The sequence below is a fragment of the Ovis aries genome, chromosome 1, assembly GCF_016772045.2.
Source record: "Ovis aries strain OAR_USU_Benz2616 breed Rambouillet chromosome 1, ARS-UI_Ramb_v3.0, whole genome shotgun sequence".
NCBI classification, from domain to species: domain Eukaryota; kingdom Metazoa; phylum Chordata; class Mammalia; order Artiodactyla; family Bovidae; genus Ovis; species Ovis aries.
In genome coordinates, this window is record NC_056054.1 from 136,214,624 (window position 1) to 136,237,215 (window position 22,592).

Genomic DNA, 22,592 nt, shown 5'->3' on the forward strand with positions numbered 1-22,592 from the left:
TCCTGCCTGTTTCATTTGAATAAATTGTATTTTTCTCTTTGATTTTACTAGACATTTCTTCTGCAGTATCTAATCTTCTGTTAATCCAATCTAATCTTTATGTTTTTTTTTAATCTCTAGAATTTTGATTTATTCTTTTATGCTGTTATGTTTCTCTGTATTATGTTCATGCTTTCCAGCTACCTTGTATACATATGCAGTATATGTATTAAAAGAAAAAGGATATGTGAATGTTCCTATCTACTAATACTGTCAACTTTGTCAATGGATCTGTTTCTTTTGATTGATTTAGCTTTTTTCCCCTAATATGGGTTATATTTTCATGTACTTTGTATACCTCATGATTTTTATTAGATGTCACACACTGTGAATTTTATGCTTTGAGTGATATAAGTATTATAGAAATTTAGTGATATGATACATTATATATATAAATATATATATGATCTCTTTCATGAGATATTATTAAATTATTTGAAAACAATTTTATTCTTATGAGACTTTTAAACTTTGCTAGGCAAGCTGGGGACAGTCTTTAAAGACTAATTCGATTACATTACTAAAGCAACCCACTCCAGGATTCCCGTGGTTCTTTCTGTGGCCTTGCAGTTTCCTCATGTACACACACACACACACACACACACTTATCAGTATTCAGCTGAAGACTCTTGGGGAAAGCGCTGAAGATCTCTGGAGCTCTCTCTGTGTAAATTTCTTCTCCACAGAGCTCCCTCTCTCTGGTACCCCATTCTGTGATTTCTAGCACCCTTAATTATTCAAACTCAAAGTCAACACTGGCTCCTCAACTAGGAGAAAAGAGCCAGACTCTTCATCCTTGTGCAGCAGCCTGGAAACTCTTGACATAGAATACTTGTACAGTCACAGGGCTCATGTCATTTGTTTCTCTTCTCCCATGGATCAATATGTAATCCATCACGATATAAATTTTGTCTGTTGTCATTGTTAAAAGTCAGAGTATAAATCAAGGCTTTCTTCATCCAATATGCCTGGAAATATGAATTCTAACAAGTATTTTAAATTGTCACTAGTCCCACACTTAACATCAGAAAATGCAAGGAATATACCACTAGTGACAACATTTTGTCACATATATGCAAATTCTTATGGTATACAACACATTGCTATTTACAGCATTGTTTTTACCAGCCATACATCACAGAGTAGAATACTACTTGGCAATGTGTGTGTACATTTTTCCTTCTTTTAAAAACTCATATCATTTCAAATATATATTAAATATATACATCACTGTATATATAAGAAATACTATAAAAATAATGTGTACAATTACTGTCATATGCATTGGCAGTGTTATAGCAAATATACACTCTGTTTTAATGCACAGCTATGCTGAACGACTCATATATTTTACTTCAGTGCCTCATAACTACATTTTAGGTAGGAGGCTCAAGAAGATAAAAAGTATTTCTCAGCTCTGTGCTGAACTCTTCTCAGTTGTATTAGAGTATAACAATTATGGAATTAATGAAATCACTTTATTAGAAACGCTATATATAATACATGCACACAAATACTAAAAACTAATAAGTATAAACAAAAATATCAAAAACAGTTTCATCAAATCCTTTCAGTAAATAGACACAGAAGCAAGATACCTCTTACAGATGACTAAAAATTAAAATTTTGTATAGCATACATGAACTTTGGATTTAATTTGTTTGTTTTGTGATAAAGTATCTCTTCATAAAGAAAAGACAAATTAAAAAAATTATGTATATACAAACTCAACTATTTATGATTGCTAGAAGCCTTCAATTAAAAGAGAAGATACTCTCTAGAAAGGATCTAAGTTATCAAGATAATAAAATAATGCATAGCAGAAAGGGAGTTGCAAATGGTAACAAAATTTATTTCTTTACCAAAGGCAAAAAGATGTATTAAGACAGTGTCAAAGTATGGAATGAATGAATTAATGCTACAACCCTAAACCATAGAAAGGAAAAGATACAACATGGACTTTGTCAGAAACATTAACAGACTATTATATTTCTATATTATATTCTTTTATTAAAAAAGAAAATTATGTCTCACACAGGTCTGTGATGAATATTTACATTGATATATATCAAAATTAGATGATAAAAATTTACAGATGTTATCATTAAAGGGGAGCATGGTGGAAACAGAGAGACAAGAAGCAGAGATGATCTGGGAAATTATATTACCTTTACTACAAGAAACAAAAGTGGCACCCCTCAAGAAGTTTCTGTGTGCTGGGATATGCAGATATGGAATGTTTAGTAAACAATTTTATTACAGGGCAGATTGTTGTAAATATTATAAGAAGGTATTGGAATAGTATAATACAATGTGATATCTCAAGGTGCTGATCAGAACAGCAGTTAGACTTGTTTTATCTGACACAGAAAGAGGAGATCCAACTCTTTATGGTATACATAGGAAAAGTGTGCCATTTAATTGCTTGCTAACCTCCTGCCTCTATAAAATTAGTCTATGGAAATTCCTTAATTATCACCTTTTCTATCACTTGGCCACAGAGTATATTTTAGTTTAAATAAGCAAATGATGTATGAAGTAATCAGAATATTATATCAGTTTATTCAAATGTTTGGTGGCTGAGAGGTTAAAGTGTCTGCCTGCAATGCAGGAGACCAGGGTTTGATCCCTGGATTGGGAAGATCCCCTGGAGAAGGAAATGGCAACCCACTCCAATATTCTTGCCTGGAGAATCTCATGGACAGAGGAGAATGGTGGGCTACAGTCCATGGGGTCGCAAAGAGTCGGACATGACTGAGTGACTTCACTTTCACTTTCGCTTATTCAAATGTTTATCACTTTGTATGCTACTATTACTTTAGCATTCTGTTTTTCCTTTAAAATTTTTGCCCCAATAGATTCACAGCTCCTATGACTTGGCTAGATGCAGTGAACTTCAGAATTGAATGCAAGTATTCATATAGTAAGTCAGTTCTACTATTCTGTACATAGTTTAATTTCTTATCCAGTTTCAGATTTTGTAATTAAAAGAATAGTGTTCTACAATTTATACTTAGTTTACCTGAAGAACTCAGCAATTAATCTAGACATCAGTTCAGTTCAGTCACTCAGTCGTGTCCGACTCTGTGATACCCAGAGTTAAAAACCAATAGGCTTATCATAGAGACTTCAGTTTGGCAGTTAAGGACTCTCTCAGCAAACTCAAACATATTGCATACCACAATTAGTACATCAAAGACTTGTGATAGCTTTCTCTACATTTACAACTCACAGTGTACATTCGAAGTTGTAGATGGATAAAGTACATACACTATTGAAAATCTTCCAGCACCCCAGGATTGATGGAGGAAAAGTGAAGAAATCTTACTAGGATTAAATTAATTGATTTTAATAGTAGGACTTGAGGAAAAAATGAAGGCAATAGAGATTTGAAGAGTGACCTATCATGTTGGGGGCTTCCCAGGTAGCTCAGAAGGTAAAAAAAAAAAAAAAAATTCAGCCTACAATATGGGAGACCCAGGTTCGATCTCTGCGTCAGGATATACCCTGAAGAAAGGAATGGCAACCCACTCTAGTATTCTTGCCTAAAGAATTCCATTGACAGAGGAGCCTGATGGGCTGCAGTCTAAGTGATCGCAAAGAGTCAGACATGAGTGAGCAACTAACACACACATATGCTATCATGTAGAGCAGTGTAGGTAATAAAAGGGTTTTCCAAATGATATCAGAAGCTATTGGAGGCTTCTGAACAACAGAGTGATATTATCCAGCTTATTTCCAGTGGACCAATTTCACTATTTTAATAAGAATAACAAGGGGCAAGGGTGAATGCATTAAAACCTTTATAAAGTTTTTTGCAATAATCTTGGCAAATAATTTGGAGGAGGGCATGACAACCCACTCTGGTATTGCCTGAAGAATCTCATGGACAGAGAAATATGGTGGGCTATGGTTCACAGGGTCAGAGAGACATCTGAAGTGATTTAACATGAATGCAGGCAAATAATTATGCTGGCTTGGAGCAGGGCAGTAACAGTTGGGTTTTGAGAAATGATCACAATTTTAATATATTTAAAATAAGAATAACAGGACTGACAAAATTTGAATGTATGTATTATAATAAATAAAAGTCAAAAGATTACACAAAAAATTTTAGACTAGAATACTAGAAGGAAGGAATCACCATTTAATGAGATTGGGATGACCAAGGAAAATACAGAACTAGAGACAATGTACGGAGCTGGGTCGGGTAGTTATTTAATGTGCAAATGTAGCTACTTGGTAGACGACTGGATACAGACAACTAGGGTTTAGTTGAAAGGCTCCTGCTTAAAATTTGGATTTTTTTGAATCCAGTTGGTAACTAAAGGCATGAGACAAAATGAATAAGTCAAGGGAATAAATAGTTATATGAGATAGGAATCCAATAACAAACCCCAATTTAGAGCCCTAGATAATTTAGAGGTCAATTAGAAGACCAAGACTGATGAGTGAAAAAACAGGAAAGTATACCATAAGCCAGAGCTTCCCAGGTGGCACTAGAGGTAAAGAACCCGTGACTCAATGCAGGAGACAGGAGACGCAGGTTCAATCCCTGTATCTGGAAGATCCCCTGGAGGAAGGCATGGCAACCCATTCCAGTATTTTTGCCTGGAGAATGTCATGGACAGAGGATCCTGGCAGGATATAGTCCATAGGGTTGCAAAGAGTTGGATACAACTGAAGCAACTTTGCATGCATGCATGAATACCATAAGTCAAAGTCTATGCAACAAGCAGAAAGGATTATTTAATTGGATCAATGCTTCTCTTAGGTAAACAAGTAAAATTAGGTTTCCTAATTTGTGACAAAATTTAGAGAAGTGAATGTTATTAGTAACAAGCTTTCCAAAGAGCTTTTGTGGAGTCACATGATCAAAGCCAGACTAGACTATATTCAAGAGGTAATTCTAGGAAGAATTTAGAGAGAACAGGATTAAACAACCTTTTCAAGAGATTTTCTATCAATAGAGGCTCAGCTCAGATGAGATCTGGAAGCCAAATATGATAGTTACTGGGTTGGCTAAAAAGTTTGCTCAGGTTTTTTATAACATCTTACAGAAAAATTCAAAACAACTTTCTGGCCAATCCAATATCTGTCTGTCTACATATATATACAGACTTAAAATATATACTCATATATGAAGGGTGGGCTTCCCTAGTAGCTCAGATGATAAAGCGTCTGCCTCCAATATAGGTGACCCAGGTTTGATCCCTGGGTCTGGAAGATCGCCTGGAGAAAGAACTGGCAACCCTCTCCAGTATTCTTGCCTGGAAAATCCCAAGAACAGAGGAGCTTGGCAGGCCACAGTCAATGCAGTCACAAAGAGTGGGACACGACTGAGTGACTAACACTTTCACTTTCATATGAAGGATATATGTACCGTTACCGAAACTGTGCATTTCATACCCATGACTCATTTATTTTGGAACTGGAAGTTTGCAGCTCTTAATGTCCCTATTTATTTATTCCCCACACACCAAATCCCCTGTTCATTCTCTATATCTTTAAGTCTGTCTCTGCTTTGTTATGTTTGCTCATTTGAATTGTTTTTTAGATTCCACATATAGGTGAATTAGTAGTTTTGTCTTTCTACGTCTGAATTATTTCTGTTAGCATAATGCCCTCTAGGACCATACATGGTGGCAGGATTTCATTCTTTTTTTAATGACTGAAAAATATATATATGTCATGTCTTCTTTATCTATGTATAGACTGATGGACACTTAGGGTGCCTCTGTACCTTGGCTCTTGTAAATAAAGGTGCAATTAAGCTAGGGATGTTTATATCTTTTTGAATTGCTATTTACATTTTCTCACCATCAAAGAGTCAGACATGATTAGCAACTAAACAACTACTATTACATTTTCTGTGAATGAATACTCAGTAGTGGAATTGTATATCATGTCATATATCATATAGTAGTTACATTTTTAGGTTTCTGAGGATTCTACACAGATTTCCATAGTGGATGCACCAATTTACATTCACACCAACAGTGTACAAGGGCTCCCTTTTCTATACATCTTCGCCAACACTTGATATTTGTTGCTTTTTGATAATAGCCATTCCAAAAGGTGTGAGGTTATGTGTCACTGTGGTTTTGATTTGGATTTCTCTGATGATTGGTTATGTTGAGCATCTTTTCATATGCCCGTTTACCATCTGCATAGGAGTACGTCAAGACTATATATTGTAACCCTACTTATTTAATTTTTATACAGAGTACATCATGAAAAATGTCAGGCAGGATGAATCACAAGCTGGAATCAAGATGGCTAGGAGAAATATCAACAACCTCAGATATGCAGATAATACCACTCTAAAAGCAGAAAGGGAGGAGGAACTAAAGATCCCCTTGATGAGGGTGAGAGGAGTGAAAAAGCTAGCTTAAAACCCATTATTCAAAAAACTAAGATCATGGCATCCAGTCCCATTACTTCATGGTAAACAGGTGGGGAAAAATGGAAACAGTGACAGATTTTATTTTGGGGAGCTCGAAAATCACTGTGGACATTGACTGCAGCCATGAAATTAAAAGGCATTTGCTCCTTGGAAGAAAAGCCATGACAAACATAGATGGCTTATTACAAAACAGAGATACTTCTTTGCCAACAAAAGTCTGTAAAGTCAAAGCTAGGGTTTTTCCAGTAGTAATGTACAAATGTGAGAAGTGGACCATAAAGAAGGTGGAGATTGAAGAATAGATGCTTTCAAACTATGATGCTGAAGAAGACTCTTTAGAGTTCCTTGGACTGTGAGGAGATCAAATCAGCCAATCGTAAAGGAAATGAACCCTGAATATTCATTGGAGGACTGATGCTAAATCTTAAGCTCCAATCTTCTGGCGACATGACACTAAGAGCTGACTCATTGGAAAACACTTTGATGCTGGGAAAAAATGAAGGCAAAAGGAGAAGAGGGCAGGAGAGGATGACATGGTTGGGTAGCATCACCAACTCAGTGGACATGAATTTGAGCAAACTCTGGGAGATAGTGAAGGACAGGGAAGCCTGGTGTGCTGCAGTCCATGGGGTCACAAAGAGTTGGACATGACTTTGTGACTGAACAGCAATATGTTTTTTCCCAGCAGTAAAGTACAAATGTGAAAGTTGGACCATATAAAAGGCCAAGTACTGAAGAATTGAAGCTTTCTAATTGTGGTGCTGGAGAAGACTCTTTAGAATCCCTTGGACTTCAAGGAGATCAAATCAGTCAATCAAAGGAAAGTAACCTTGAACATTCATTGGAAGTATTGATGTTGAAGCTGAATCGCCAATAATTTGGCCACCTGCTGAGAAGAGCTGACTCATTGGAAAAGAGCCTGATGCTGGGAATGATTGAGGGCAGAAGTAGATGGCAGAAAATGAGGCAGTTGGATAGCATCACCGATTCAATGGACAGGGTGCTCTGAAGTTGATGTTGGCCCACTATAGGGTGGTGTTGGATCCAAGGGTGGCTGTATAACTAGGTAATACCTTAATATGGGTACAGATTATAACTGGATTTATTGTGGAGATAAACTGCTGAGTCACAATCCTGTATAACAGAACCTCACATAGTATGAAAGGTCAAATATTAATATATTTTAAAAATAAGAAAATTCACAGAAAAAGAGTTCATATTTAGATTCGTAGTTACCAGAGGCAGTGGTGGATTAAGGCAGTCAAAAGACAAACTTCCAGTTATGAAGTAAACAAGTATTAAGAATGTATGATACAACATGATAAATATAATTAATACTACTATAAGTTATATATGCTATATATAACATATATATTTATACATATATAAATTTATATTTAAATGAATATATATGAATATAGTTATATATATATATATATACATATATATATATATATATATAGAGAGAGAGAGAGAGCGCACACATCGCTGACTCAATGGACAAAATTTGAGCAAACTCCAAGAGACAGTGGAGGATAGAGGAACCTGGCAGGCTATAGTCTATGGGGTCACAAATAGCTGAACGCAACAACGGAACAACAATCAAATGCTATATGTGAACATCGAGAGTGCAGTTCTATCAGTTCTCATCACAAGGAAACATTTTTTCAATTTCTTTAATTTTATTTATATCTGAGATATTGGATGTTCCCTAAACTTACTGTGATAATTACTTCATGATGTACACAAGCCAAATAATTATGCTGTATATCTTAAACTTACACAGTGTTTTATGGCAATTATGCCTCAATAAAACTAGAAGAAAAAATAAAATTGGAAATACAGGAAAAAAGATATGCAAGAATGTTTATATCCATTTCATGTAGAATATATATCATAGATATATTCTATGTATAAATTATATCATTTAATCTACATACTATATTCTATAATATATATGTGTGAGCTGCTCAGTCATGTCCAACTCTTTCAGAACCCATGGACTCTAACCAGCTGGGCTCCCCTGTCCATGGAATTCTCTAGCAAAGAATACTGGAGTGGGTAGTCATTGTCTTCTCCAGGAGATCTTCCCAACCAAGGGAACGAATTTGGTCTCCCACTTTGTGGGCAGATTATTTACCATCTGAGCTACCAGGGAATAATGCATATTAAAGTAACAATGAAATAGTTTTCAATGTTGATGGGAAAAATAAGGTGGTGAGTAAAAAAAAAAAAAGTTGGGAAAAGATAAATTATTGTGCTAATATCTATGGTATGTTAGAGAGGCTGGAACTACTATCTACATTAAAAACTTGAATATTACATTCATGGTAATGTAAAGGTTCACCTACACATGATGTAGATGCAATCATAGGAACTGGTTACAGTGTTCTTTTGATTGTTTTTATTAGGAAATGAGGAACCAGTTTAACAGCTGAGCTTTCTTAGGACAGAGGAAGTTTGTGAACTTGAGCGTGGAGGAAATATATGAGGTAGTTGCCAAGAAAATATGGGCTGAGTACTGAAAAACAGACACAGCATGCATTAAGCTATGGGTCACAGTTTTAAAGGGAGATCATTCAGAATGATTCCAGCTAAGTTTAGCTGTCCTCCAATACGTGTGGTATAGGCACTGAGGTTACTTAAAGGATGACTGGTATTTTTCTGGAAATAGTTTTCAAAGAAAAAAAAAAGATTGAGGAATGTATATATGGTAATGATTATAACAGACAATGAAATTTAAGCTGGGGAATAAAAGAAGTGAATAGAGTGGGTGATTTGAGCCAGGGAAAAGATGATAGAATCCATAGATATTAAGACTACATCATTTCTATGTATTTGATAGACTATAAATATGATTTTCTTACCATCAAATATGAATTTAAAAAAATTAGGCATCCAAGAATGAAGAGCTTGGAAAGTTGGATAAGAACTTCTATGGGTTAAAAAACAACAGCAATGATGGTGCTTTAAGACACAGATCATGACAGTATATAATAGCCAAGGAAGAGTCTCCTAACAGGGATTTTTCCCTCAGTAAACACAACTACTTGATATATGACTCAACATAGTTATTACTGAAGATCTTGAATATATTTTATTTAAATTTATTATTTGCTAATCCATGACTCAAAAGTAATGATGGGATTATAATAACTGTGCTAAAGTACTTTTCATTAATATATATTCAATTTTACAAATTAATTATGTGACTAGCATTTTTTTATACATTTGTTTTTGCTTCATGCTTAAAATTGACAATACAAATTTATCAAATGTATTTTTTGCAAGTTCCTTACTAGAATGTTTACTGAAATATTTTCAGATATCTATGTCTAATTGTCCAAATGTAAAGCAATTCATTCAAATTTATTTCATTTTGTTCTTGAACTTACTATCTTCCACTAAAATATTTCATAAATAAATCAAAGTTACATTTACTGGGAAATTTGTTATTTTTGTTGTCTATGGATATTCACTGAAATCTACATATTTCTTTGTTACTAGATTATTTTATATTTTCCTCAATGGTATAGATTCTTTCAAAAGATAAAGTAAATAACACATGAAATTTAAAACAGAATATGGCATTCACAAGAAAACATAATAATATTTTCTGTTATAAAGACAAAGAGAACTAACTTTCAGTATGTAAATAATTTTTTCCCAGAATAATCATGGTAAAATTGTTAACTAATATATTATCCTATGAAAAATATAAGTTTCTTTCTGCTAGAAATACTTATATATATTTTAAAGTAGCCATTCATTAATAAATACTTAAAAAAAAGAAAAATGATATTTTATTTTTTAATTGTTTCCTAGAATTTCCTCAAAAAAAATTTTTTAATTACATGTTGGACTTATGACTAGTCATCTTGCATACTTTTTGTTTGAGGTGTGAGCTGGAAAAGAAACTTCAGAAAGTTGTAAATGATTGAAAACCCACTTCTCAACAAGCTCAGAAGCATCCCAGGAAGATTTCCAATATGCCTAATTATATTCTACTATCTACATCAGATGGGGAAAAGAAGTATCCATTTGCCTACTGCCCAGCAGGGATCTACAATACTGCTCTCAGAGCACTACAATGAAAAAATGCATTAGGATGATTTTTAAAATGTCACTCAAATATAAAATCCTTCAAAAAAGCCCATTATCTGTGGAAAGACAAAAAAATACAGGCATTAAAATCTGCAGGTGCCAGAAGCAAGCTCTTTAGCATTCTTCTCTACAATCAGAAACTTTTCTTTTTCCAATGTAAAGACATTACCAAAGTAATCTTAGCTTTTCTTATAATTGAGTTGTACAGATGAGCTATATGGAAGGAAACTGCAAACACATTGCCTCATAGCTTAAGTTATTATAAAATCATAAACTGAAGAATTAGTAAATATCTGAATTTTAAAAAGTATTAGCATGGAAATAAAAAGTATATCTTAAAATATATGATTATCTACTGACTCAAGAGAAAGATGTACAGAATAGTGAAATGCTAAAGATTTATTTTATCCATCATGGAACTTAAAAATGAATCAACTTACCTAAAGTCACAGAGTAGGTAAATGGCAAATCCAGAAACTGAAATAATCACTGTTGCAACTACCATAATTTCAATTAAATAAGTCATTTTATTTGAAATGGGGATACAATTCAAATATATTTGAAATTCATGAGCTATACAAACAAATTATTTTCATATTTCTTATTCTATATATAGCTGTATTGGATATCTAGATTACATGAATTTCAGTGTTGGTGTGTATTTCCATGTGTGTGTATGGGGGGGTTGTGATGAAAGAAATATAGTCAGTTGAAAGGTAGAGGTTCTCCACAGGGTGCCCACACAAGAGCAATTTTGGGGAGTTTCAAAATAAAGCTCTCTAATCACTGTCAGGGATGCTGTAAAAATACTTAGGAACTGGAGTTCCTGGTCACAGCAAACACCTTCTTCCAAGACACAAGAGACTACTCTACACATGGACATCACCAGATGGTTAATACTGAATTCAAATTAATTATATTCTTGGCAGATGAAGATGGATAAGCTTTATACAGTCAGCAAAAACAAGACTGGGAGCTGACTGTGGCTCAGATTATGAACTCCTTATTGAAAAATTCAGACTTAAATTGAAGAAAGGAGGGGAAAACCACTAGGTCATTCATGTATGACCTAATATAAATCTCTTATGATTATACACTGGAAGTGAAAAATAGATTCCAGGGATTAGATCTGATAGAGTGCCAGAAGAACTATGGATGGAGCTTCATGACATTGCAAGGAGGTGGTGATCAAAACAATCCCCAAGAAAAAGAAATGGAAAAAGACAAAGTGGTTGTCTGAATAGGCCTTACAAATAGCTGAGAAAAGAAGAGAAACAAAAGGCAAAGGAGAAAAGGAAAGATATACCCATTTGAATGCAGAGTTCCAAAGAATAGCAAGGAGAGATAAAAAAGCCTTCCTCCGTGATCAATGCAAAGAAATAGAGGAAAACAATAGAATGGCAAAGACTAGAGATCTCTTCAAGAAAATTAGAGATACCAAGGAAACATTTCATGCAAAGATGGGCACAATGAAGGACAGAAATGGTATGGACCTAACAGAAGAAGAAGATATTAAAAAGAGGTGATAAGAATACCCATAAGAACTATACAAAAAAGATCTTCATGACCCAGATAAGCACCATGGTATGATCACTCGCGTAGAGTCAGATATCCTGGAGTGTGAAATCAAGTGAGGAAGCATCACTATGAACAAAGCTAGTGGAGGTGATGGAATTCCAGTTGAGCTATTTCAAATCCTAAAAGATGATGCTGTGAAACTGCTGAACTCAATATGCCAGCAAATTTGGAAACCTCAACAGTGGCCACAGGATTGGAAAAGGTCAGTTTTTATTCCAACCTCAAAGAAGTGAAAGTGAAGTCACTCAGTCATGTCCAACTCTTTGCCACCCCATGGACTATAGCCTACCAAGCTCCACCATCCATGGGATTTTCCAGGAAAGAGTAGTGGAGTGGGTTGCCATTTCCTTTTCCAGAGGAGCTTCCCAACCCAGGGATTGAACCCAGTCTCCCACATTGTAGGCAGACACTTTTACCATCTAAGCTACCAGGGAAGTCCAAAGAAAGGCAATGCCAAAGAATGTTCAAACTACTGCAGAAATGCACTCATCTCACACACTAGCAAAGTAATGCTCAAAATTCTCCAAGCAAGGCTTCAACAGTACATGAACTGAGAACTTCCAGATATTCCAGCTGGTTTTAGGAATGGCAGAGGAACCAGAGATCAAATTGCCAACTTAACGCTGGAACATCGAAAAAGCAAGAGAATTCCAGAAAAAGCATCTACTTCTGCTTCACTGGCTATGCTAAAGCCTTTGACTGTGTGGATCACAACAAATTATGGAAGATTCTTAAAGAGATGGGAATACCAGATCACCTTACCTGCCTCCTGAGAAACCTGTATGCAAGTTAAGAAGCAATAGTTTAAACATGACATGGAACAATGAACTGGTTCCAAACTGGGAAAGGAGTACAACGACAAGGCTGTGCATTGTCATCATGCTTAAATGCAGAATACATCATGAGAAATGTCAGGCTGGATGAAGCACAAGCTGGAATCAAGATTGCTGGGAGAAATATCAATAACCTCAGATGCAGATGCCACCGCCTTTATAGCAGAAAGCGAAGAGGGACTAAAGAGCCTCTTGATGAAGGTGAAAGAAGAGAGTGGAAAAAGCTGTCTTAAAATTCAACAGTCCAAAAACAAAAATGGCATCCAATCCCATCACTTCATGGGAAAGAGATGGAGAAACAATGGAAACAGTGACAGACTTTATTTTCTTGGGCTCCAAAATCATTGCAGATGGTGACTGCAGCATGAAATTAAAACACACTTGCCTCTTGGAAGATAAGCCATGACAAACCTAGGCAGCATATTAAAAAACAAAACATCACTTCACTAAAAGTCCATATAGTCAAAGCTATAATTTTTCCAGTAGTCAGATGTGGATGTGAGAGCTGGACTATAAAGAAGGCTGAGCACCAAAGGCTGAACTTTTGAAGTGGGGGTTTGCAGAAGACTCTTGAAAGTCCCTTGGATTTCAAAGGAATCAAACCAGTCAACCCTAAAGGAAATCATTCCTGAATATTCATTTGAAGGACTGATGTTGAAGCTGAAGCTCCAATATTTTGGACACCTGATGTGAAGAGCTGACTCATTAGAAAAGACTGGAATGCTGGGCAAGATCAAAGGCTAGAAGAGAAGGGGATGACAGAGGATGATATGGTTGGATGGTATCACCGACTCAATGGACATGAATTTCAGCAAGCTCTGGGTGATGGTGAAGTATAGGGAAGCCTGGTGAGCTGCAGTCCATGGGGCCACAAAGAGTGAGACAAGACTGAATAATATGGCATAGTTCAAAGTCTGAAAGAGAGACTTAGACATTTTCCAGGAAGAAAGGTTCAGACAGGTACACATGTATACATCTCTTTATGTGATTCTGATGTACAACCTTGGTTCAGTACCTCTCACCCTTTCCCCTGATTATTAACTCAAATTTAAATATCACAACAAGGAAGAATATCAGGGTAAAAAATATTATTTAAGATTTTCTTATATAATGTAATGTCAAATGAAAGAATTTTCTTTTAGACATTGATAATCATACAAACTGTGATACAGAAATTCATGGGAATGGAATTCTATCACTTGGAATTTAACACATTTCATTATCTATAATCCCTGATTCTTGGAAAGTCTCTGCAATTTTGTAACTTCCATTCACTCTTTTGTCATACAGTAAGCAATAGGTCTAGTTCAACCAGACATGGCTGTCTTTAAAATATTTGAACAACCATATCATGATTGTTTTTTTCCAATTATTTAGTAAAACATTTTTGCTGGTTTTATCTGTCCCTAGTTGTTGTTATTGTTGCTTTTTATCAATCTTAATATCAGGCACTAAGAATTGCCTATAATTACACACTAGAATGCATCGTCAGGATTTGGTAAAGAAATATAACTAAAATTTCTTATAAACATATTGGTACAAAAATTTTGCAAATTATAATTACTTACAAGGTACATTAAAAATACTTATGAACTGTTTGTTATTATTAAAGATGATGCTATAAATGTTACCATATTTCAGTTTTTCATTTCACTGCAGGTTTTATAATAAAGTGCAGATATTTAAAACACTGCTCTCTTTCTTAAATCAGTAATTGTGGATTTCGCAGTCTCATTTTGTAAATTCTATTTAAAGAGATAAAAGAAGTTGAAAATCTTAAGTTGTTTTCTATAATACAAAGGTGTTGCAGATTATACCATTAACTTTTTTTGTTTCTTTTTAAATCAGTATAAGCAGTTTTCATCAACCTAAACAAATTTAAAGGAGGTAGTCTGAACATGATATATTTTCTAAAATGCACCAGTGAAGAGGCCTGTCAGAAGAATAAGCTGAACTAAGTCTGTGATAGCACAGAAAAATATGCCAAAGCTATGTCTGGAGGCTGTAGAAGTCCACTTATATACTTAAAATTTCTATTTTGATGTGAAATTTCACATTTCAAAATTGCATATTCATAAGTGAAACACTACTAATTTTAAATATGCCTTGATTCCTCTCCTGAATAGTATGCACTATGAAGCAGAAAGTATTTTTTTTTACACTGCTGTATTCTTTGTGCATAGGATAGTACATGGAAACATAAAAGCCCTCAATAAAAGATGCTGATGGTTCTTAAAAGAACTTGCGTAAATGGTACAAGAAACATTAGCAATGGAAATTTCTGTTAGTTTAAAGATTATTTTACTGTTTACATTTTATTAAATGTAATTTTCAAGAACTCATATTTGCTTTAGAATGAAAAAATGAGGAAATACAAAAAGGCTAATATAATCTTCATATTTTATATAAATAAAAAATTAAGAATTTTTAGTAGATATTTTCAAATAATGTAAAAAACTCACTCCATTATCCTTTGCCATCCATTAAAAGTGGTTTATATAAATAAATCATTTAAAACCATTCTAGAAGTTTCCTTAGGTCCAAAGATGTACCTACTCAAAAAATAATATCCTAGAGTATAAAATAATAATGAACACAATAGTAAAATTATCAATGTCTTTATGCTAAGAATTTAATTTGTTATAAAATTTAAAACATATTATTCAAGTGGTTGTAGCAAAGAACTGTCTCTCTTTACGGTTTCTAGAAATCCCTTTTCTCTTGGTATTTTATTCTGCAAGAACATTTGAAGCATGGTACAGATCATAGTGCCTCAATTCATGGAGAAAAATACTTGCCACTTTTCTACAATCAAATTAGAAGCACTTTGGTACAACTATGACTTCTGCATATAAGTATAAAGATAACTGTTAAAGTGTATATTTATACTTTGTATTGTTTATTTTTAATCTTAAATGAGAGTTTAAATACATCAATTTATTTGAAGGAATAGAAAGCAATCTGGACTTAAAGAACTGAAGTTAACAGTGAATCAGTAAGTAGGGTTGTTTTCTTTGAAACAGAATAAAACACAGTTTTCAAATAAGTGCAAAAGAACAGATAATCCTATTATTTTAATCACAAAGTTTGAGCTGATCTAAACACAGGCTATGGAACAAAATAGAAAGCCCAGAGATAAATCCACACACATATGGACACCTTATCTTTGACAAAGGAGGCAAGAATATACAATGGAGTAAAGACAATCTCTTTAACAAGTGGTGCTGGGAAAACTGGTCAACCACCTGTAAAAGAATGAAACTAGATCACTTTCTAACACCGCACACAAAAATAAACTCAAAATGGATTAAAGATCTAAATGTAAGATCAGAAACTATAAAACTCCTAGAGGAGAACATAGGCAAAACACTCTCAGACATAAATCACAGCAGGATCCTCTATGATCCACCTCCCAGAATGCTGGAAATAAAAGCAAAAATAAACAAATGGGATCTAATTAAAATTAAAAGCTTCTGCACAACAAAGGAAAATATAAGCAAGGTGAAAAGACAGCCTTCTGAATGGGAGAAAATAATAGCAAATGAAGCAACTGACAAACAACTAATCTCGAAAATATACAAGCAACTTCTGCAGCTCAACTCCAGAAAAATAAACGACCCAATCAAAAAATGGGCCAAAGAACTAAATAGACATTTCTCCAAAGAAGACATACGGATGGCTAACAAACACATGAAAAGATGCTCAACATCACTCATTATTAGAGAAATGCAAATCAAAACCACAATGAGGTACCACTTCACACCAGTCAGAATGGCTGCGATCCAAAAATCTGCAAGCAATAAATGCTGGAGAGGGTGTGGAGAAAAGGGAACCCTCCTACACTGTTGGTGGGAATGCAAACTAGTACAGTGGAGAACAGTGTGGAGATTCCTTAAAAAATTGCAAATAGAACTACCTTATGACCCAACAATCCCACTTCTGGGCATACACACCGAGGAAACCAGAATTGAAAGAGACACATGTACCCCAATGTTCATCGCAGCACTGTTTATAATAGCCAGGACATGGAAACAACCTAGATGTCCATCAGCAGATGAATGGATAAGAAAGCAGTGGTACATATACACAATGGAGTATTACTCAGCCGTTAAAAAGAATTCATTTGAATCAATTCTGATGAGATGGATGAAACTGGAGCCGATTATACAGAGTGAAGTAAGCCAGAAAGAAAAACACCAATACAGTATACTAACACATATATATGGAATTTAGGAAGATGGCAATGACGACCCTGTATGCAAGACAGGGAAAGAGACACAGATGTGTATAATGGACTTTTGGACTCAGAGGGAGAGGGAGAGGGTGGGATGATTTGGGAGAATGACATTCTAACATGTATACTATCATGTGAATTGAATCGCCAGTCTATGTCTGACGCAGGATGCAGCATGCTTGGGGCTGGTGCATGGGGATGACCCAGAAAGATGTTATGGGGAGGGATGTGGGAGGGGGGTTCATGTTTGGGAATGCATGTAAGAATTAAAGATTTTAAAATTTAAAAAATAAAAAACTAAAAAAAATAAATAAATAAATAAACACAGGCTATGATCAGCATTTCATATTTTACTTCAGCAAAATAAAAATAGGTTATTTTTGAAGTTAAATCACTATTTTTTTCCTAATTTAATACAAATTTAAGTTTATTTTGGCCACATTTGCAGGCATGTGAGATCTTAGGTACTGACCAGGTATCAAACTCACACACACTTCATTGGAAGCCCAGAATCTTAACTACCAGTCAGGGAAATTCCACTATATTTATTGAGTTTATTGACATCATTTTGAAGGATCATTTGGTGTCAAGGACTGAAATTAAATGAGTTTTTGCTACTAAGATTTGTGAACTTTCTACCTATTAATTAATAATGTAGTATATTTATTTACTAGAGGGAAGTGATTGACCTCACAAATAGAAATATCTCCCCAAGGCAGGGATCAAATCCAGGTCTCCCAAATTGCAGGCAGATACTTTACCAGCTGAGCCACAAGGGAAGCCCAAGAATACTAGAGTGGGTAGCCTATCCCTTCTCCAGCAGATCTTCCTAACCCAGGAATAGAACTGGGGTCTCCTGCATTGCAGGTGGATTCTTTACCAACTGAGCTATAAGGCAAGCAAATTAAAAGAGTTTTTGTTACTAAGATTTGTGAACTTTCTACCCATTAATTAACAATGTAGCATATTTATTTACTGTAGGGAAGTGCTTGACCTCACAAATAGAAGAAAGGCAAATAGGGTTTGTTCTCAAAATTTCATAGCCAAACTTTGTATCATGTTAAATTGATGCAAGTTTAAAATAAGTGTTTTAAAACTACGGTGTAGGTACCAGTAAAGGTGTACATGCTAAGTACGAAATAGCATGTTCAAAAAATGTTTGATACAGGATACAGGATGCTTGGGGCTGGTGCACGGGGATGATCCAGAGAGATGATATGGGGTGGGAGGTGGGAGGGGGGTTCAGAATTGGGAACTCATGTACACCCGTGGCTGATTCATGTCAATGTATGGCAAAACCAATACAGTATTGTAAAGTAAAATATAAAATAAAATAAGCAGAGACATTCCTTTGCCAACAAAGGTCTGTCTAGTCAAGGCTATGGTTTTTCCTGTGGTCATGTGTGGATGTGAGAGTTGGACTGTGAAGAAGGCTGAGCGCCAAAGAATTGATGCTTTGAACTGTGGTGTTGGAGAAGACTCTTGAGAGTCGACTGGACTGTAAGGAGTTCCAACCAGTCCATTCTGAAGGAGATCAGCCCTGGGATTTCTTTGGAAGGAATGATGCTAAAGCTGAAACTCCAGTACTTTGGCCACCTCATGCGAAGAGTTGACTCATTGGAAAAGACTCTGATGCTGGGAGGGATTGGGGGCAGGAGGAGAAGGGGACAACAGAGAATGAGATGGCTGGATGGCATCACCGACTAGATGGACATGAATTTGAGTGAACTCCAGGAGTTGGTGATGGACAGGGAGGCCTGGCGTGCTGCAATTCATGGGGTCGCAAAGAGTCAGACATGACTGAGTGACTGAACTGAACTGAATGCACAAAGAAAATATGAAAGAGTTAAGAGTTAAATGACAACCAGGATTTTGTGAATTTAAATTATTTTCATTTTCATAGTACAAGGTAGAGGAATTGAAATTGCAGTAAGGTATTTTATGGATTCAGTGTTTACCAAAAGTTTGTATGTAGGAAAATTTAACAATTTAAAATTTTGTCTTAACGAGAAACTTATTTAATATTAAAATTAGACATTTTTCTCACGAATTTATTTTTAGGTTGACTGTGATAGTTGTCTTTTCAAAAATAAATCATTCTTGCATTTCTACAAGTTACTTGGTGAAATGGAGATCAATATGAGATTTAATTATATATAAAACACTGCAAATACAATGCTTTTGAAAATCACTGTATATTAAATTGCTGTTACCTTATCACCTTCAGAAAAAGTAATGCCATCCACTGCTCTTTTCCAGGTGATTGCTGGAATAGGCTCCCCTTCTGCTTCACATATCAGTGTGACTTGACCATTCTCATATGTAGTCTCATTTTTAAGTTGTATTATGTGAGGCTGTACTGTAAAAAATATATACATTACTCAATCTGTATTAAAAGAAAAAATTATTATTCATAGTGGGCATTTGAGTACACAATAGCACAGTATTAAATTGTTAACTTTGCAGTTGTTATAGTGCCATGCTTGCTTTATAAGACTGCCAGGAGAACTGCAAATTATAGGAGAAATAGCTTTACAAATAATGTTCATAGATTACAATTATAAAAATAATTTGAAGTGGTTTAGAAACCAATAGGCAAAAAGAATTCTTTCCAAGATTTTGCTAATTAAAGATATTTAATTTTTTCCTCTTAAAGCTACAAAATTAAAATGTCCTCTTAAAACCACAAATGTACTATGTATGTGTGTCTGTGTATGACATTTGCTTTTGTAGTGATTATCTCTTAAACTTTCAAAACAATATCACAAAATGGGGGGAAATAGTGACTGTACCCTTAATATATAGTAAGTATAACTATGTACAATACTTAAAAAACTTAACAAGTAAATATATATACATACTAGTTATCTTTATTATTATGGTTGATTTATTTTGCCCCTAGATTGCCTTAATATTATTAGACATAATAGATAATTATTTCTTTATAGTTATTATAGCTATAAAACCAAACCCTCATGTTTACTAAGATCAATTATATTAATATTAAAAACATGTCCCTTAACAAATTTACATATGCCAAAGAGCTTTAAAATTTTAAACTCTGTATTGTCAGTATTTCTTAGGCTTTTATTTGTTTGAACATAAAAGTGATAAAAGCACATGTTACTTCAGAGCAAGTAACAGGTTTTTTTTAAAATCATTAAGTGTAATCAGTTATGAAATATATGTATGTTGTTCTTAATCTTAGAAAATTAAATTCTTGATATCAAAAACAGGACATATATAATTTTATAAATTCAATGTTTATTCCATTTACTTTAATGGTTTTAGCTTTATTTCCATTATATATGAATGATTTTGTACCAAACACAATATCAATCTGTTCACTGTTACTATGCAAAGTAATTACAACAGTCAAGTAGCATATCATTTTTCCTTCATTATTTTCTATTTAAAAGGTAAAAAAAAAATATTAGAAGCCTTTTGCCTTTGTTCTTACTCAGTGTCACTTAAATTTTAATAATTTACTAAACAGTATTTCATATAAGCTCATTGAGATCGATTAAGATTATCCTTTGAAATTATCTCAAAGTCTATCATTTCTAATTATTAATTTAGTTTATACTAAGTCACATTTAGCATTGTATATTTTAAAAAGAATATTTTCTTAAGTGGGAAATACTACTTGAATAAATTATATGTTTTCTATAATTTTAATAAGTTTAAGAATTATTAGAAATAACATACTCTTTATTCTATGTGAACAATTTTCTCCTTGTTCATAGCTTTGCTGATTTCTCATTATTAAAGATATTTGTGTAATCACATCTAAGCATGACCCTTCTGAGCAACTTTCCAACATCATGATCTCCAAAATAACAGCCCTTTTTAGATTGATCTAGTTTCACATTCTTCTTAGAACATCTTATCATTCTAATTTTACTTTAACATATTTTGGTATATTCTTTACTGTCTGTCCTACTAAACTAGAATATAGGCTTCATGAAAATCTCCCTGGTACAGGAAATATTTCTATTACAGCTATTCAAGGACCAACTGGCCAAGGGTATGTCCACAGGTGTATACCATTCATTTTTTGGTCTAAACAGTATTGCTGCATCTGTCAAATGCAAAAACGGGTCCCTTCTACTCTTCAAAATATTCCTTCCTTCCTGCCCCTCTCATTGTTCAGAAAGTGTTGTGATAACAACATTGCTAAAAATGGAGAAAACACACTAAATATCAGTAATGCATATAAATCTTCATGTTTGTGTTTTAAAGAGAATAATCATATTCTAAATACCCACCACCAAAATCTTTTCCTTGTACAAATATAATATAAGCTAAATCAATAATTAAAAATAAATACATTGATTATTGTACTTTCTATAAGTTCCATAAAGAAAGGAATATGGCTCTAATGTGGAAGATATTTATATTGCATGTCCTTTTAATAAAATGAAAAGGGAATATTTAATCATGGTTACAGGTCAATATTCCTAATTACAGCCTTTTGAATGAACTCTCGAAGTATATTAAAAGTATAACTGAACCCAACATGTGTCATTTAAACATTTATGAAGAATAACCCACAGATAAAATAGATTTCGTTATGTACAATTTTAATGAATTTTCTTCCAGCCTCTGCTATGAGTTCATCAAGTATTTTATAAAAGTTTACATTGTAATCTCATATAATTCTTAAATAAATCTATCTGGTAGCTGCAATTTTAAAATATATTTTAGAGGAGAAAAAACTAAAACATAGGTTTAGAAATTAATTTAATTATAAGTAGCTCGTATAAGCGACAGAGACTTTCCCAGTTTGTCTCAGACCTTCCTCTAGAGATTACAGGTTTAACTACTGTGCTATAATACTTACCAAAGACTTGGAGAAGCACCTGTTTTTCATCTTCTCCTGCCTTATTTGTGGCCTTGCAGACATAAGGGCCCCCATCACTATTGATTATGTTCCTGACAGTGAGTTCTGTATTGCTTCCTCTCAATGAGTACTTTTCATTTTCTTCAATGAACTTGCCATTCCTAAAGAAGAAAACAGAGGTTGATCTTCATAAATTTGAGTTCATTTTTCAGGAGCAGGTCACACTTCGCATTTTGGCCTATAATGGTCAATCACTTCATGGCTACTGTCATTGATACATAAAGCTATATTCCAATTAAACTTATACATTTATTAGCTCAAGAAAATTTAATGCATAAGTAGTAACATTATACTTGAAAGTTGCTTTGACTTTAGAGTCAAGAATAACATTTGAGTTGTGTTGAAATCTTGGGCAAAAAGCACTCTCTTTCATTTCATAGTTGATTATTAGCAAAAATAAAAATAAAAAAGCTTTATTCTGGTTAGTCAACACTTATCTATGAAGTATATTTATTTACTAAGTTACAGGGACACAATAGACTTCCCCAGTGGCTC

At 34.1% G+C, this 22,592-nt stretch overlaps 1 protein-coding gene across 2 annotated transcripts in view; it reads right to left on the reverse strand.

The window, feature by feature from the left end:
- The window catches only part of NCAM2 (neural cell adhesion molecule 2), a 607,059-nt gene that overhangs the window by 164,896 nt on the left and 419,571 nt on the right, over positions 1-22,592 (reverse strand). For both annotated transcript variants that reach the window (XM_042230005.2, XM_042230008.2), the window contains exons 7-8: positions 22,038-22,198; positions 19,408-19,553 (exon numbers count right to left, since the gene is read on the reverse strand). In XM_042230005.2, coding sequence (XP_042085939.1) covers positions 19,408-19,553; positions 22,038-22,198 — 307 coding nt within the window. The remainder of the gene's footprint in view (positions 1-19,407; positions 19,554-22,037; positions 22,199-22,592) is intronic.